At 43.0% G+C, this 15,304-nt stretch overlaps 1 protein-coding gene across 1 annotated transcript; it reads left to right on the top strand.

Moving 5' to 3' along the window:
* Window positions 1-1,671: 1,671 nt before the first annotated feature.
* On the top strand, window positions 1,672-12,347 carry SLC30A10 (solute carrier family 30 member 10). Its single transcript, XM_054394646.1, has 4 exons — window positions 1,672-2,188; window positions 2,613-2,696; window positions 6,105-6,341; window positions 7,076-12,347. Exons 1-4 carry the CDS (start codon window positions 1,672-1,674, stop codon window positions 7,549-7,551), a joined length of 1,314 nt encoding a protein of 437 aa, XP_054250621.1. The 3' UTR covers window positions 7,552-12,347.
* Window positions 12,348-15,304: the final 2,957 nt, after the last annotated feature.

Below are 15,304 nucleotides of genomic sequence, written 5' to 3'. Positions count from 1 at the left end.
TGTGTATGTGTTAATCCTTGCAGACACATGGGATGTGCTTCAATAGCTCCTGAATTCCACTCCTGAGGTTAAGATACATCTTGGGATATATGCAGAAAAAAAGACAAAAAAAAAAAAAATACTTTGGTTGTGTAGACAGAATTTAGGTGGAATTGAGAGGCCTCATTTGAAAGACACATTGAAGCAAAGGATCAAACAGTTAATAGCAGTAACAATGTAATTGCTTCAGTTAGAATAAAGAGGACTTTCCAGAGGCCTTTGCTGACTATCTAGTTGCAGAGAATAGCTTTGGTAGGACAGTGTTCCCTGGCCATGCTGTATTGTTATCTGATAGTGATGTGTACTTTGTCAAGTGTGGTGAAATCCTTGAGGTATCACTTCAGTGTGAACTGTAGCTGCTGAAGCAGTCACTCCAGCACTGGTGTGCCTCTTGCATAATTGAAATACTCCAGGATCTCACAGGATATAATTTTAAGGACATTATTTTCTTTACATTTTACATCTTTTATCCTACATTATTATTTTGGGGTCCAGTTCTGTTACTGGCAACCCCAGCTGAAGATGATCTACTTTCCCAGCACTTCCTTTGAGTATTCAGTTGCTTCCCTCATCTTGAAACGCTGTATGAGTAGTCTAGCTTTGTCCTTTTTTCCATTCTCGTGTCCCAAGAACTGTCATAACAACAACAACAAAAAATCCATCTACAAACACAATACAGAGGTTCACTCACTTATTACACTTATAGATTATTCTGTAGGTTAAAAAATATGTGTGAAATTATTTTTGTCTTAGAATGATGACTGATTCATGGCCACTAGGGTGACATACCTTTTTAGAGACTAGAAGCAAGCAGTTACCTGGTTCAGTAGATGGCACTCTATCCTTTGATTTGTCACTTAAGCTAACAAGAAAGCACCAAAGGAGCAGAATTATTGGGTCCATCACTGAAACTTCACTGTATTTGGACAGTGCAGCGGTAGCCAGCGCCCTGGAGAGCAATGCTGGACAGCGTTTTGGTTTTGGCTGGCTGGTTCTGTTCTGCCTACACAAATGAGAACTTTCCAGCTGGCAGTGCCAGCTCTGTGTCTCCTCTCTGCTGTTTTATTTCCCGTTTTATTTATTTCATATCACCAATGGTCGTTTCTAACAACCTGAAAGACCTGGGGCCGTGGAGCCACTGGACGGGCAGGCAGTGGGGATCCCCCGTAGTTCCTCACTTGGGCCGGCGGCACCGGTGGCGATGCCAGTACAGGTGGCGACGCCAGTGGTGATATCATTGCTGGTGGCTATGCTGGTGGCGGCGAAGGGCGAGTGGGATGCAAGGGTTCCCCGCAGCCACCCATCCGGGGCCACGACGCCTGTACCGGCTCCGGAGCGGGGCATGCGGGCAACAGTGGGTTTCTCCAGCACCCTCCCACCCCCGTATCGCGTCGCCGGTGCTGACGGCGGTGGGGCGGTGCCGGTGGGGCGGTGCGGGCTGCGGGCGGGCGGCCGACGCCTTCCCCGCGGGGCAGGGCGCCGGGCGGAGTCTGGTGCGGACGGGAGGGCGGCAGCGTTAAGGGCTGGGCTGACCGCACTTGTTGCGGGTTTGGCGGTGCTGCTTGCTTGGTGACTGAGCATGGTCCGGCACTAGCGCGGATAGAGGCACCGGTGGGCCTGGCCGCCGTCGCCATGGGGCGGTACTCTGGAAAGACGTGTCGCCTCATCTTCATGCTGGTGCTCACGGCCGGCTTCTTCGTGGCCGAGTTGGTGTCGGGCTACCTGGGCAACTCCATCGCGCTCGTGTCCGACTCCTTCAACATGCTCTCGGACCTCATCTCCCTCTGTGTGGGGCTCTCCACGGGGCGCATCGCCCGCCGCAGCCGCCGGGGTCCCCGCGCTACCTACGGCTACAGCCGCGCCGAGGCAGTGGGGGCCCTCAGCAACGCCGTCTTCCTCACCGCCCTCTGCTTCACCATCTCCGTGGAGGCCATCCTCCGTCTTGCCCGGCCCGAGCGCATCGACGATGCCCAGCTGGTGCTCATCGTTGGCACCCTCGGCCTCGCCGTCAACCTAGTGGGGCTGCTCGTCTTCCAGGACTGGGGCGCCTGCTGTCGCCGTCGCCGCCGCCCGTCCGTCCCGCCTCCCCCTGCCGCCGCGCTGCGTGCTGTGCCCGGCAGCACCCCGGCTGGGGAGGCGGATCAAGCAGGTGCCTTTCGGCTGCATCCTAGCCGCCCTTCTGCCTTCCCCTCGTGTCCCCGCACCTCTCCTCACCCTCCGCATCCTTCCCGTCCCTCTCTGTCCTCCTGTGTGTCCCCAGAACCCTGGGGTCCCATCCTGCTGGACCCATCCTCTGAGCCCCAAACCCAAGCGTAGGCAGCGGGGAACTGCTCTAACCTCGCTCAGATACCCGCCGCCTCCTTCACCTTGTACTTTACACCGGGCTGCTGGGCGGCCCCGTGGGATGGGGGAGGGAGGTGTTGCTCAGAGAGCTGCATGGGAAATGTTTTGGCTTGGGTTTTGGAGCTCTTTTTTTTTACTGTCATCTTTGAAATAAGTTGGTTTTGAGAAGGTTGGTGTTTTTTCTGTTTGTAGAACTTATACACAACACAGCGTTTCTTCTTTGAATGCAGGTGATTCACCAAATGACCAAAAAAGCCCTGAGGAGGGGCCTGAGAAGAAAAAAGAGAAAAAATCTGAGGCCTTGAACATCAGAGGTATAGCATGGAAGTATACTGCTAATTTTATTTTAACTTTAAACCCTTTCTGTTTGGTTTGTTTCTAATATCAGTAAGAATGGAGCCAAAGCCCAGGGCTCTTCTATGTATATGGACTCAGTTACATTTAGCAGTTACATTTAGCAGAAACATTCTGGTATGAAATAGAGCCAAAACAGCATCATGCTATTTTGTTATTATCTATGCTATGTGTGCTCACTTTTGATTTTAATTCTTTAGAAGAATACAGCTAAACTTTTTGAAAGGAGGCACTAAGGAGGCACTTGCTACACTAAACTGAAGTCACTAGAGGCCTTATAGGAAGGTAAAGCAGGTAGCTATGAGTTGCTGCTTTGAGTGTCACTGCTGTAGCAGAGTAGTTCTCAACTTTCACATGCTTTTGGGCAGAAAACAGAGTTTCTTTAAATCCCAAGGCTGATAATGTTTTGTCAGCATGAGGAAGCACCAGTTTCAGCACCATGTTTTTCCAGGTCCTTGAACTGTGACCATGTCCCTGAGAGGGTCTGTGACAGTATTTGCCTTTCTTGCACTGCAATCTACGAGGTCTCTGAGTGGCTGTGAGGTGAAACAGTATAGCTGCTTCCAGGAATAAATTAACAAAGCCTCTCTCTCTGTATAGATGTTTATGTGCATGCACATTTATTTACCTATTCTGAGCAGAGACTAAGGCAAGTATCATTGAGTATATTAATCACTGAGTTTGTCCCCAAGGCTGTCAGAAAGCTGAAACAGAATAGTAGTTTCAGACTTTTTGTGGTCACCTCTGAGCATCACATATTCCTTCAAAGTCATGTAAGCTGGCATCACATGAATTCAGTTTAAGAAGCTGACATGGCAGTCAGGCACCTGAGTTGTTTTGTTGTTGATTTTGTTGTTGTTGTTTTGTTTTCTTGGTTTTCTGCTGTGAACCTGCCCATCTGTCTTTAAAAAAAAAAAAAAAAAGTGTTTTCAGAGTTACACAAATGTGTCTGTAACGAAAGACACTTTGGAAATCAAACCACATGCTAGAGCCACAAGACTTTCCCGAATGTCTAGAAACTGGTGTCACTGGATGTCATGGCTTTATAGTGGTAAGGTTTTTGGGACAGGAAAAGCAAACTGTCACTTTCAGGGTTGGAGGAGAGAAGAATAAGAAACCTATGAGTATATTTTTAGAGAAGACCTTACTTGCCTAAATGACAGTGCTTAGGCTTAATGATGCTAGAAGCTTACAAGGAGTTTTGTGTCAGTTACTTTAAGACACTTGTCAATTCACAAAAAGAGATTTTTTTTTTTTTTTCTTAATTGAAGTGCTACTTTGGTATGTCATCTTTGCAAAATCTATTTTTCTTGGCCTTGCAAACATTCCTTGCTTCTGTAGCTAGTGCTACAGATACATGGCTTTAAAGTTCTGACTCAAAATCTATGTTTTCCCTTCAAAGTTAATTATAGAGCTATACTTCATAATCACTTGGCAAAAGATTCTGTACATTGTAGAATTGGAGCTTCCTTGAAAAAAACATGGCTGGACCAAATGGATTTGCTGAGGATCTGCTTCCTTGATTTTAAAAGTAGTAGGAACAGGAATCCATATTGATTATTGTACTGTAAAATTGTTTTTGAGCATATGAAGTGTAGTTCAAACTTTCCAGCACAGGCTGTTGGAAGCTATACATTGCCTATGGTCTTACAATACTGATTTTATTTAATAAAAAATCATTTTCAGTTCTTATAACTGCAGCTTTTGGGGATCAGTAGGGAAATGTAACCAAGATGTTACAACAAGCATTTTCCAAATCTCATACTCTTAATTAATATTTTACCAAAATTCTGCCATACCTACTCTTTTCTTAATTCAAAAGAGGGCTTTATGAAACCTACTCCTGTCCTTTTAAAGCTCTGTTCTCTAGTTAGTTGCCTTGGCAATTGCATCCTGCCTGTCTCTCTTGTTAGTGCAATAGCTGATAGCCTATGCTGAATTGGGATTATTTGGAACTGAAAACACTGCCACACTGTTAGGAGGAGTAAAACCCTGTGGGAGTCTGCCAAATGGGGCAGAACATGCCTGACTCCAGCAGAAAGGGCTGGACTCACTGAAAGCCTGTACTTTCTTATCTGACCCAAGTGATTCAAAGGACCTCGAGTGGCTGTTTTCTTCATTGCTCACACAGAAGATCAATATTAATGCATAGAGCTGGCAAAAAACAGCAGCAGAGACACAACTCTAGATCTAATTCCGTGTTCAGCATGCCCAAAAAGTCAAAACTCTTTGCTGTGTTGCTGAATGTGTTTCAGAGGGAGTCTTTTTTACAGCTTCTCCAGCCCAGAAGAAGTCATTAAATTGTGGTGAAGCTCTTGAAAGTGCCTGTTATAGGGATGGTAAAAGAAGATGGTCCATTTCATTCTTTCACAGGCTCTGAATGAAAAGTGTTGACAAAGAAATTAACTTCATGTACTTAGGTTATGAATTAGACATCAATTAGAAAGGAATTTGAGTCTGAACAGTAAAGGTTGACAAAAATAGTGCATTTGCACGGGAAAAAGAAAAGGGAAGGGTACAAAAAACAAAAGAAAAAAAGGAAAAATTATTTCTTAGATTATTGTAACTTTATAGCAAGATGACAACTTTGGTTACTGTATCTGTAAGGGCACTGCAGTTGAAAAAGGTGTTGTTACAAGGGCCTGTGACAGATGTGAAAAGTGGTAGCCAGCCTTCCTCTCAATTTAGAGTAGAACAAGCACATATTAGACTGTGGTCTCATGTGACTGACCCCCACACCTGATTCTGTTGTTTTGGGGAGGTCTAAGGGATAGTAATGTTGGTGGGACAAGTGTTAGTATCACTAGTAAACAAGCTGGATCTGCAAATTGGAGTTTGAGGGCATTGGTAGCCATAGGCATGGGCTTAGGCTTCACTTAGGTAATTTTTTGGGTTTCAACAGTGTCGTGGGAGCTGATGGACTGACTGTTACTAGGGCTGGTCTGTCACTCTCTTAGCTTTCAGAGTAGAACACATAGATTTAATCATCAATTTTTAATTGAGAATTGAGATTCAGCGTGCCAAGATCTCTTAATAATCTGTGGGCATTTAAATGAACACGTTTGATGTTGCCATGGCATTGCAGTTGGACCGCAGTTGCCAGCATATCCTACATGTTTAATAATGCATCCCACTTAGGCAGCTGTGGTTCAGAGTCAGTATTTCCTTTACTGTTTTGTTCTGAAAGCTGTTATTAAGGACTTTGCTTATGATGTTAGTGCCTGGAATATTGTGGTTTTCATGTGAAGCAGAAGAAACTTGAAAAATGCAGCACTACTCTCTGTCCCTCTTCCTCTCAAAAAAAAAAAAAACCCCAACCCTCAACCCACAACCAAACCCACTAATGGAAATTGTGCCATTTGTTTCAGGTGTTCTTTTGCATGTTATGGGAGATGCACTTGGGTCTGTGGTTGTGGTAATTGCTGCTACAATCTTCCACATACTTCCTCTGGAGAATGCTCCATGTAATTGGCAGTGTTACATCGATCCAAGCCTGACAATAATTATGGTGTTCATCATCTTGTCTTCTGCATTCCCACTTATCAAGGAGACCTCAGTTATTTTGTTGCAGATGGTTCCCAAAGGTGTCAATATGCAACTACTGAGTAAGTCAGATTGGTCATTGAAATGCTATCAATCCTGTTGACATGTTTTGATGCATGTTATTTCTGGGCTAACATGTTTGGATTATCTACTCATAATAGCTCTACATTCTCAAGAACCGTGAGAAATAGTCACACGCCTGTGTCCTAGCAACATGACTCAAATCTCCCTGGATTAGTTAAAGCATGAATTTTGAGAATGTGGTACTCCAACAATACATCAAAAATACCAGGCCTTTCAGCTGTTAATGCTTTGTGTGGGCTGTTTGTGAAAGAAACAACACTGAATTATGGTATTTTCCGACTCTGCAGTGGCTTCTTCTGAAAGGCTTCCAAGTCAGCTCAGAAATTCCATTAAGGTTGTTTAATTTTGTAGCTCTCTGGTGTTGTTCACACTGGTTAATTTAAGATAGCACTGGTTGTTTCTGAAATTGCACCATGTTTGAGACTAAAGAAACCATAAGATGTGGGGCCTTGTCCACGGAAATGGTGCTCTAACGTTACTTCTATGAGAATGGTTAATTGCCATTAGGGAGCTTGAGGGACTCATGAACCTAGAAGGAAAGGTGGCTTGCCTGTGTCATCTGGAGGCAGTTGGGAATACACAACTTTCACTGAGTATAGCTCTTTTAAAAGATAGTTTGAGGATTGCTGTTTTCAGATAGTAGCTTTCTCATTAAGAGCCCTACTTAATCAGTACAACAAAACCTCTAATATCTTTCTCTTATGTCTTCCAGCTGACAGACTAGGGCATGTACCAGGGGTTATCAGCCTTCATGAGGTGCATGTCTGGGAGCTTGCAGGTGGGAAGAATATTGCTACTCTTCATATCAAGTGCCAAACACCTACTGATTACCAAGATGCTGCTTATAAAATACGGAAGGTTTTCCATGACGCAGGGATCCATTCTGTGACCATCCAGCCTGAGTACATTGACCACAAGACCTCCCAGCTCATGTGCAGCTCACCCTGCATCTCAAAATCTTGTGACTCTCAGCTGTGCTGCAGCCAACGGGAGATTTCCCTGGCTAAAACTAATGGCTGCACTGAGAAAAATGATAGTTCCCTTTCTGTGCTGCACAGAGACAATGGTTCAAGTAAAAATCATATTGAAATACCTGTCGAGTACCCACTGGCAGAGGATATCATTAAAAATGTGAAAAATGGTGACAGGCCCAATGACAAACCACAGTTAGGCAGCACACGGCTTTAGGCTCCATTCCACATAGTGTTTTCATAGAACAAACATATCCTGGCTGGGAAGAGGGGGGGTCATTGGTGGTTGTGGCTGAAGTTGTTGTGGCAACAAGATTTCTGTGCTTTAGCTGTAAACCAAAACACACCTAAACCCCCTTGTATCTGAAATAAGTATTAATATTTCCATGAAGGGCATTGTGTTTGTCTGAGGTTTTTCTGGTGCAGCCTAACCCAGTTCCTTACCAACCCGTGTGTGAATCTCTGTTGTTAGAGTGGATGGGGCATGCTGCTGTCTGCACTGATGCTTGCAGTTAATGGCCAGTGGCACTGGGAATAAAACTCTGGCCTTTTCTGCTGAAGTGAGCCATTTCCTGAAAGCCTTGTGGCCAGTTAATCATTGTACTGGGCTGAAGTACTGTACGTTTATAAAGGACTTCAGTAGAGATGCTTTACTGATCCTGAAACCCCATTTTTGCATAGGCAGTTTGTGTTTAGCAGTAAGACTTGTGCTTCTGGCCAGGGGGGTTTGTGAATGAAATGAAGAGTGTCTAAGGAAGAGGGGAAGCATTCAGGAATTTTGACTTGCATTATTTTATTGATTGACTCCTGTATTTAGGGACAGAGCAGAAGTTGGTGTTGCTTCTCCACTGGTAATACTGGAGTCCTAGCCTAATCACAGATAATTACGCTGAAGAATAGAATTCTTGTCATGAAAGCAAAGTACTATCATTGTCTGTACAGATTCTAGCAAATGGAAATGCAGAGAGTCATCCAATTAACTTTTACCTTGTTCTCTGTTGTGATTGTACAATTCAGTCTTTCTATTCTTAATCTTTTGTCTCCTCACAACAGAAGTTATGATATCCACGACCTAAATTCATCGTTGTGCAGGATGATTGCAGTATCTTTAACCTCGAGTGTCTGTCATTTTTCATGCTGAATAAATAAGCTGATGTGTTTATTATGAGCAGTTAAAATTCTGCAGTTCTCTTGTTAAGACATTATTTAAGGTCGTACTAATTACGAAAGTCCCTTTGAAATGTTGTATGCAGTATTATCACTTAGAGGGAGCTTTGAAAAAAAAACGCAGGGATTTTTTTCCAGGTTTAGTCTCAGTTATTTCTTGTTTATTTGTTTTAAAGGGCTAGGCCCTCCTCTCTGTCCTGCCCCTTCTCCCCCTGCCCAAAGGTGTATTTCAAAGTCTATTTAGTGAAGCAGTTCCATTATCTTTTTGCTGCTTGCTCTTTTTGAAGGCATGCGAGAGTACCTTAGGGAAAAGAAGACGACGTGCCCTGTCACCAGTGCTGGATTTGGCTTAGATGTGTTTTCTAGGTTTCTGGGAGAGGAGACCCATTATCTAATCAACACTGGGTGTAGTGCTTAGCCTCACTGGCTGTGCAGATCAGATCCAGAAGCGTTCAAATACGTTTTGCTGTCAAAAGCAGAATGGTTTATGTGGCCTGGCCAGGCTATTTTATTCATTTATTCACAGGGACACTTATATAAAATAGTAGTGTCTTTGTCTCAGTAACATGTGAACAGAAAGGGCAAATTGATTTCCTGCCTGCACTGGGAAAATACCAGGACCTCCTTGTAAGGCTAACTTGAAAGCAGCCAGCTCCTTATTAGCATGGACAATGATGTCCTGTCGATACTCATTAACTTAACAAGGGATAGTGGCTTTAAAGTGAAAGGGAGTAGGTAGAGATTAGATGTAAGGAAGAACTTCTTCATCATGAGGGTGGTGAGGCACTGGAACAGGTTGCCCAGAGAGATTGTGGATACCTCCTCCCTGAAAGTGTTCAATGTCAGTTTGGATAGGGCTTTGAGCAACCTGATCTAGTGGAAGATGTCCCTGCCCATGGCAGGGGGGTTGGAGTAGATGATCTTTAAGGTCTCTTTCAAGCCAAACCATGCTATGATTCTATGAATGTTAAAACTCACAGCAGGATATTTTTCTGCTTGGAAAATGATATTTACTGAAGCAGCAGTTGCAGTCTAAATAGCACATTTCTAGATTTGGAGTTCCCTTTTTTGCACACATTCATAGGTGAACTAATATATTTGATAGCCTTCCATTGTAGGTTTGTACTATATAAATTGAAATATGTGTTAGCATAATTAAAAGCTTGATCCTGCAGTCTTTTGATTCTGTTGGCAGCAGCAGAGGTGAAAGCAGCAGGATCTTGCTTGGCAGTTATTGCACGAATTAATGTAAATCAGGAAACATTTTAAGACTTGCTCTGTCTTTTAAAAGCCTGTGGCATAAAGTAAGGCAGCCCTTTCTCCTCTTTGTCCTTATTTGCAATGATGATGGTGTTTTAAGTGTCAATGCTTAGGTGCAAATAAAAAGCATATTTATAGGTTGTTGTTTTTTTAAGAACTGGAATAGAAGACTCCCAAAATAACAACAAAGTCTACAGGAGAGCTCAGTTTCTAGACATCCTGTGAAGCAAGCACACTTTCATATTTATGCTTTTGTGTCTTAAATCAGGCAATTTTTTTTTAATGTATACATTTTATTAAATGGTTGAAACATGGAATGGCAGTATTGTTTACTCTGGAATTACAGAAAGCTGAACAGAATGGACCACCTTTTTCTTTTGTCCTTCCAGTATTTGTAAAACTGGGGCTATCTATTTTTCTATTTTTAGAAGTGGTGTCACCTGAAAGTACAATGAAGCAACATTCTGAAACTTTTTTTCTTGTCTGGCTGAATGTACTGTAATTGTTGCCTGGGAATAAATAGGAAAATACCAGGGATTATAGAAATCTTCAGGTCTAGAAAACAAGCAGATTTAAATTTTGGTTTATTATTTAAGCAAGCAAAACCAACAGAGCTGTGTTACTGATGAGATGAACCTTGATTCTTTTCCATGTAGGGACTTTCAGGGTATTCACCTAAGGATTCTGACTCAATATCCTTGCCTGCCTTTGAGTCCTGCAGCAAAATGTTTTTCACTTACATGGCTAGGCTGTATTGGATGTCTTCTGTCTGATTCTGTAGAAGACTTTAATCTAATCAGTGTGTATATTGGCTTATTTCCCTTCAGTTCTTGGCATTTATCTTCTAATTTTCTTGAAGTGGGCTTACTTCATGTTGAAATACAGTATATTTCAGTATTTGCCTTTAACTATGGGCACTTGTTCTGAATGCAGCTTTGTAGCATGTTGCATCTTCTTTCTGGCCTCTTTAACTTAATTGCCTTGTTTTCCCTTCCATTTCAGTGTCATAACATTTCTGACCATTGCAGGTTGATTGTGCTACTCTGTCCTTTTCAAGTACTCCCTTATGTCTGCATCATCATGGCATTTGAGTTTGTTCCCAATGATTGCCCCTATCTGTTCCTCCTTCTCTGAGGAGGAACTTCTTTAATTTAAGAATGGTGGAGCACTGGAGCAGGCTCCTCAGAGAGGTGGTGGAGCCTCTGTCTCTGGAGGCATTCAAAACCTGCCTTGACAGGAAGGTCCCTTCCAAGTCCTACTATTCTGTGATACACAGGTGACTATCAGCTGGTTATCCAGCTAATGTGGCTCTCTGCTCCATAACCAGTCCTACATGTCACGTAGCTGTAGGACAACAAAACATTTGCTAGCCTTGCCTGGAGTAAAAGTGAAATCAGGAATGAATGAACATGACATTGAATGCAGAAGCAATTTACTGGACCTTTTCTTAAAGTGAATATTTTTTTGTCACCTTTTCAAGTGTGCCAAACATGCCAATCTGACTGTTATTTTTCCCTTCTGTAACTCTCTAAATACAAGTCTTGGCTTTGCTCTTCTATGTAAAGAATAATTGATGCTATTTTGGGGAGTTTTACTTTTGTTTTAGCAGATTTTCAGCTGACTTCCTTGTGTTCTCTGTGGCACTTATTTTGGCTTGTAGTGCAACTGCCTTTTTTTTCTCTTTGTTTTCCATGTTGTCTCTTCAATAAAAGCAATATGGTTTTGCTACCCTGCCAATCATGGTGGTGTACCTATGATACAGTTTAGAAATACCTCTGTTATGCACTGGTTATTTTTTTGCATTGTATTTTATTAAAATTCACCCACTTTCTGTTTTTTACTATGTGATGCACCTTACCATTGCAAACCACTTTTGGACCTTGTTTAGTTCCTCCTATTCTTTCCCCCTGTCTTACCTGATTTATAACACTTACTGTCCTGAATGCTCCTTTTCATTCTGAACTTTGAAGAGAATATGCCAGTATCTGAATCATCCCCAAAGTGAAGTTCACCACCCAAGGTCTATGGATGGCTTGATGTGAGCTGCTCCAAGGACTATTTTATATCCTGTGGTCTGTGTCGAAGTGTTGTCTAAGTGGTCATCCTGAGATATAAATACATATTTATATATACTCTTATTCTTTATAAACACTCTACCTGAACCAGATTCTTAAAGAAATTGGTTCCTAAACCTAAGAAGATATAATGAAATCAGTAGGGGTCATTAGTCATTTATTAACACCTTTGGGGAAAGCTTGAATCAGCTAATTGTAAAGCAGGTAAAAGGGATGTTTCTGAAAAGATAATTCAAAAGCTATGAAGATTTCTATAGGTTCTCCTACTTACTCTGCTGTACAGTGGAAACACTTTCTGTGTTTGAAGAGTGATAACCTTGATATGAAGATGTCACTGAATAAGAATGTTACATTATGGAGTTGTGTTGCTGAAAAGTTTCCTCCAGGTTTTCCGTTTCTTATGTGATTTAAATAAGGTACCAAAATGTAATTTCCACGATTGATGAATCAATGAATTGTAAATCTCACTGTGGTTTTATTAACTATTAGTGAAAAAGTACTTCAAGTTTTATGTATAGCTATATATATTTTTTGTTTGTTTGTTTTCAAAATGAAGTTTTAATGTCTTGTAAATAAAGTGTATTTTTAAATAAACCTGTTGTTCTGAGCTTGATGTATGCTAGCAACAAGAAACTTGTGTCGATTTGGACACAATTTTAAGTCTTTTGTATTGTTCTTAACCCGTGAGCTTGTTAATGCTGCAAGTTTTGTGATATATTTGGAAGAAAGGGAGACAGACACTCAAAAGGTTTTCCTCTGCAAGAAGCTTAGTGCCCCCTAAACCATGTCTGAGTTTAGAGCCTTTAGCTCTGGAGCACCAGATAACGTTCTTGTCCCAGGTGGGCTCTTTGAGGAATGCAGGTGCTGTGTTGATACCTGGCTCTGCTAGGTTTTGCTGCTCTTTTGGTGTTCAGATTCTGTTCAACAACTCTCCTGTCTTCAGACATGCGCTTCTCTGTGTGAGGACATTGCTGCATGGAGAAAGTTGACTGTACATGTAACATCAGCCTCGAGAGAGCTTTTGTCATTCTCACTGACCTGAACATGCACGTTAAAAATGAGATCACAGTACATTAGAAGTTGGAAGGGACCACAAAAGTTCGAGTCTAACCCTGCTGCTACAGCAGGATCACTTAGGGTAGTCTGCACAGGAGTGCATCCAGGTGGATTTTGAAAGTCTCCAGAGATGGAGACTCCATGACCTCTCTAGGCAGCCTGTTCCAGTGCTCCATCACCCTCACTGTAAAGAAGTTTCTCCTCCTGTTGATGTGAAATCTTCTATGTTCAAGTTTGAACCCATTGTTCCTTGTCTTATCAGTGTGCATCACTGAAAAGAGATTGGTCCCCTCCGCTTGACACCCACCCCTCAGATAGTTATACACATTGATGAGATCCCCTCTCAGTCTTCTGAAGACTAAATAGCCCCAGGGACCTCAGTCTCTCTTCATAGGGGAGATGCTCAAGTCCCCTAATCATCCTTGTGGATCTCTGTTGGATTTTATCCAGCAGGTCTCTGTCTCTCTTGAATTGGGGAGCCCAAAACTGGAAGCAGTATTGCAGGTGTGGTCTCACCAGGGCAGAGTAGAGAGGTAGAAGAACCTCTGTAGCCCTGCTGGATGCACCTTTCTTGATGCACCCCATTTGCTCTCTTGGCCATAAGGGCACATTGCTGTCCCATGCAGAACTTGCTGTCCTCTAGGACTCCAACATCTTTCTCTGTGGAGCTGCTTCCCAGCAGGGAAGTCCCCAACCTGTACTAGTGCTTCTACTTGTTCCTCCCCAGATGCAGGACTCTGCACTTGTCCTTATTAAACTTCATGAGGTTTGCTTGCACCCAGCTCTCCAAGTGACGTTGGATGGCTGCACAGCCTGACAGGGTGTCAACCAACCCCCCCCAGTTTTGTATCATCAGCAAACTTGCTAAGGGTACTCTCAATCCCCTCCTCCAGGCTGTTGATAAAGATATTTGTCTTGGTTTAGAGCCAGACAGATCCTCTATTGCCCTGAGAGGGACAAACGAATGACACTCATACAAGTGGATTAGAGAGCAATGGGAAGTTTAAATGGAAAAGCAATTGGTGTTCTACAGAAAACTACAAAGCGTAGTGGCAAAGATATCCCAAAGCGTACAGAGTCCCTTACACCATGCCCCCAAAGGCCTCCCAACACTTCCCTTCTCCCCACCTGAGGGTATACCCAAAGACCCCCAGGGGCTCTTTCTTCCCCCCATAGGTAGGGTGGTCTCAGGCTGGCCAGGTCTGAGACTGCCCCCCACCTTTCTCCTCCTGGCATTAGGCCTAGACAGGCCTTGAGATACTCCCCCAGCGTTACCCAATAGGGAGCATCTCCCATGGGATCAGAGAGGGAAGAAAGAGGCAGAGAATGACTTTGCAGATGGATTGATAGGGCACAGGATTTATGGGTGGAAATACACTGCTCCCTGAGTTGGATACTCAGGACACCGGAGATGTAACTTATGTGGCAGTAACAGGAGGCACCCAGCCTAAGCTGCCAGAGTATTGAACAAAACTGGACCCAGTACTGATCCCTGGGGAACACCTCTGGCCACAGAGGGAACACCTCTGTGCCACTGATGACGACCCTCTGAACTCTGTTTTGGAGCCAGTGTGTAATCCACCCCACGGACCAGCCGTCCATGCCAAATTTCTTGAGCTTTTCTATGAGGATGTTATGAGAAACAGTATCAAAAGCATTGAGGCCAAACACTGCAAGTTTAGGTGCTATTTTTGGAGCAGCAGTGATGGGGGTATCCTCATATATTCCTCTCTCCTTAAGATCAATATCATCTGCCATCTGCGTCCTACCCCATCGTGTCTCTTTCTCCAGTTGTCCACGTACCTACACATTTTTGGTAATAATGATCATTATGGAGGCAGTACTAGTTGTGCATGGCTTTTAAAAAAAAAATTTTTGATTGTGTCCAAATCACAGAAACTATATAAATGCTCCATAAGATATTAATTTCAGTTTTGTCCAATATGTTGCCCATGGTCATGTGCCTGATTGATGTTCCTCAGCCTGTAGCTGGTGGACCATTAGTGATTTGGGAGGCAGAAATGAAAAATCTATAAAGCCTTTCCTGACAAAATTAAAATGGTACATATGCTCAAGGGAAGACAAAACAAAACAAAGCAAAAGGACCATAAATAAATGTGGAGGGTTTAACGTAGCTCTTAATGGTTGTACATGAAAATGACAGCAGCAATGCTTCCCAAGTGATCCTGGGTTTGATTTTCAAAGAGATAAGATCATGCTTCAATCAATAAATGTTGAAAACCACCATTTTAGGACAAGAAGAACACAGGGTGCTAGGTTTGGAGCATGCAGTTTTAATCCTGACATGTAATGAATAGTTTCCCCACTGCACAGACTTGGGTAAGGCACTTAAAATTCAAGGACGTCTCTACACAGAGGCCCTTATTTTGTGTTTGGATCCTTCTGGAGCAG

This window comes from Indicator indicator, chromosome 2, assembly GCF_027791375.1.
Source record: "Indicator indicator isolate 239-I01 chromosome 2, UM_Iind_1.1, whole genome shotgun sequence".
NCBI lineage: Eukaryota > Metazoa > Chordata > Aves > Piciformes > Indicatoridae > Indicator > Indicator indicator.
Note: the sequence above shows the minus strand (reverse complement) of the source record. Positions and strands in the feature narration are given on the sequence as shown.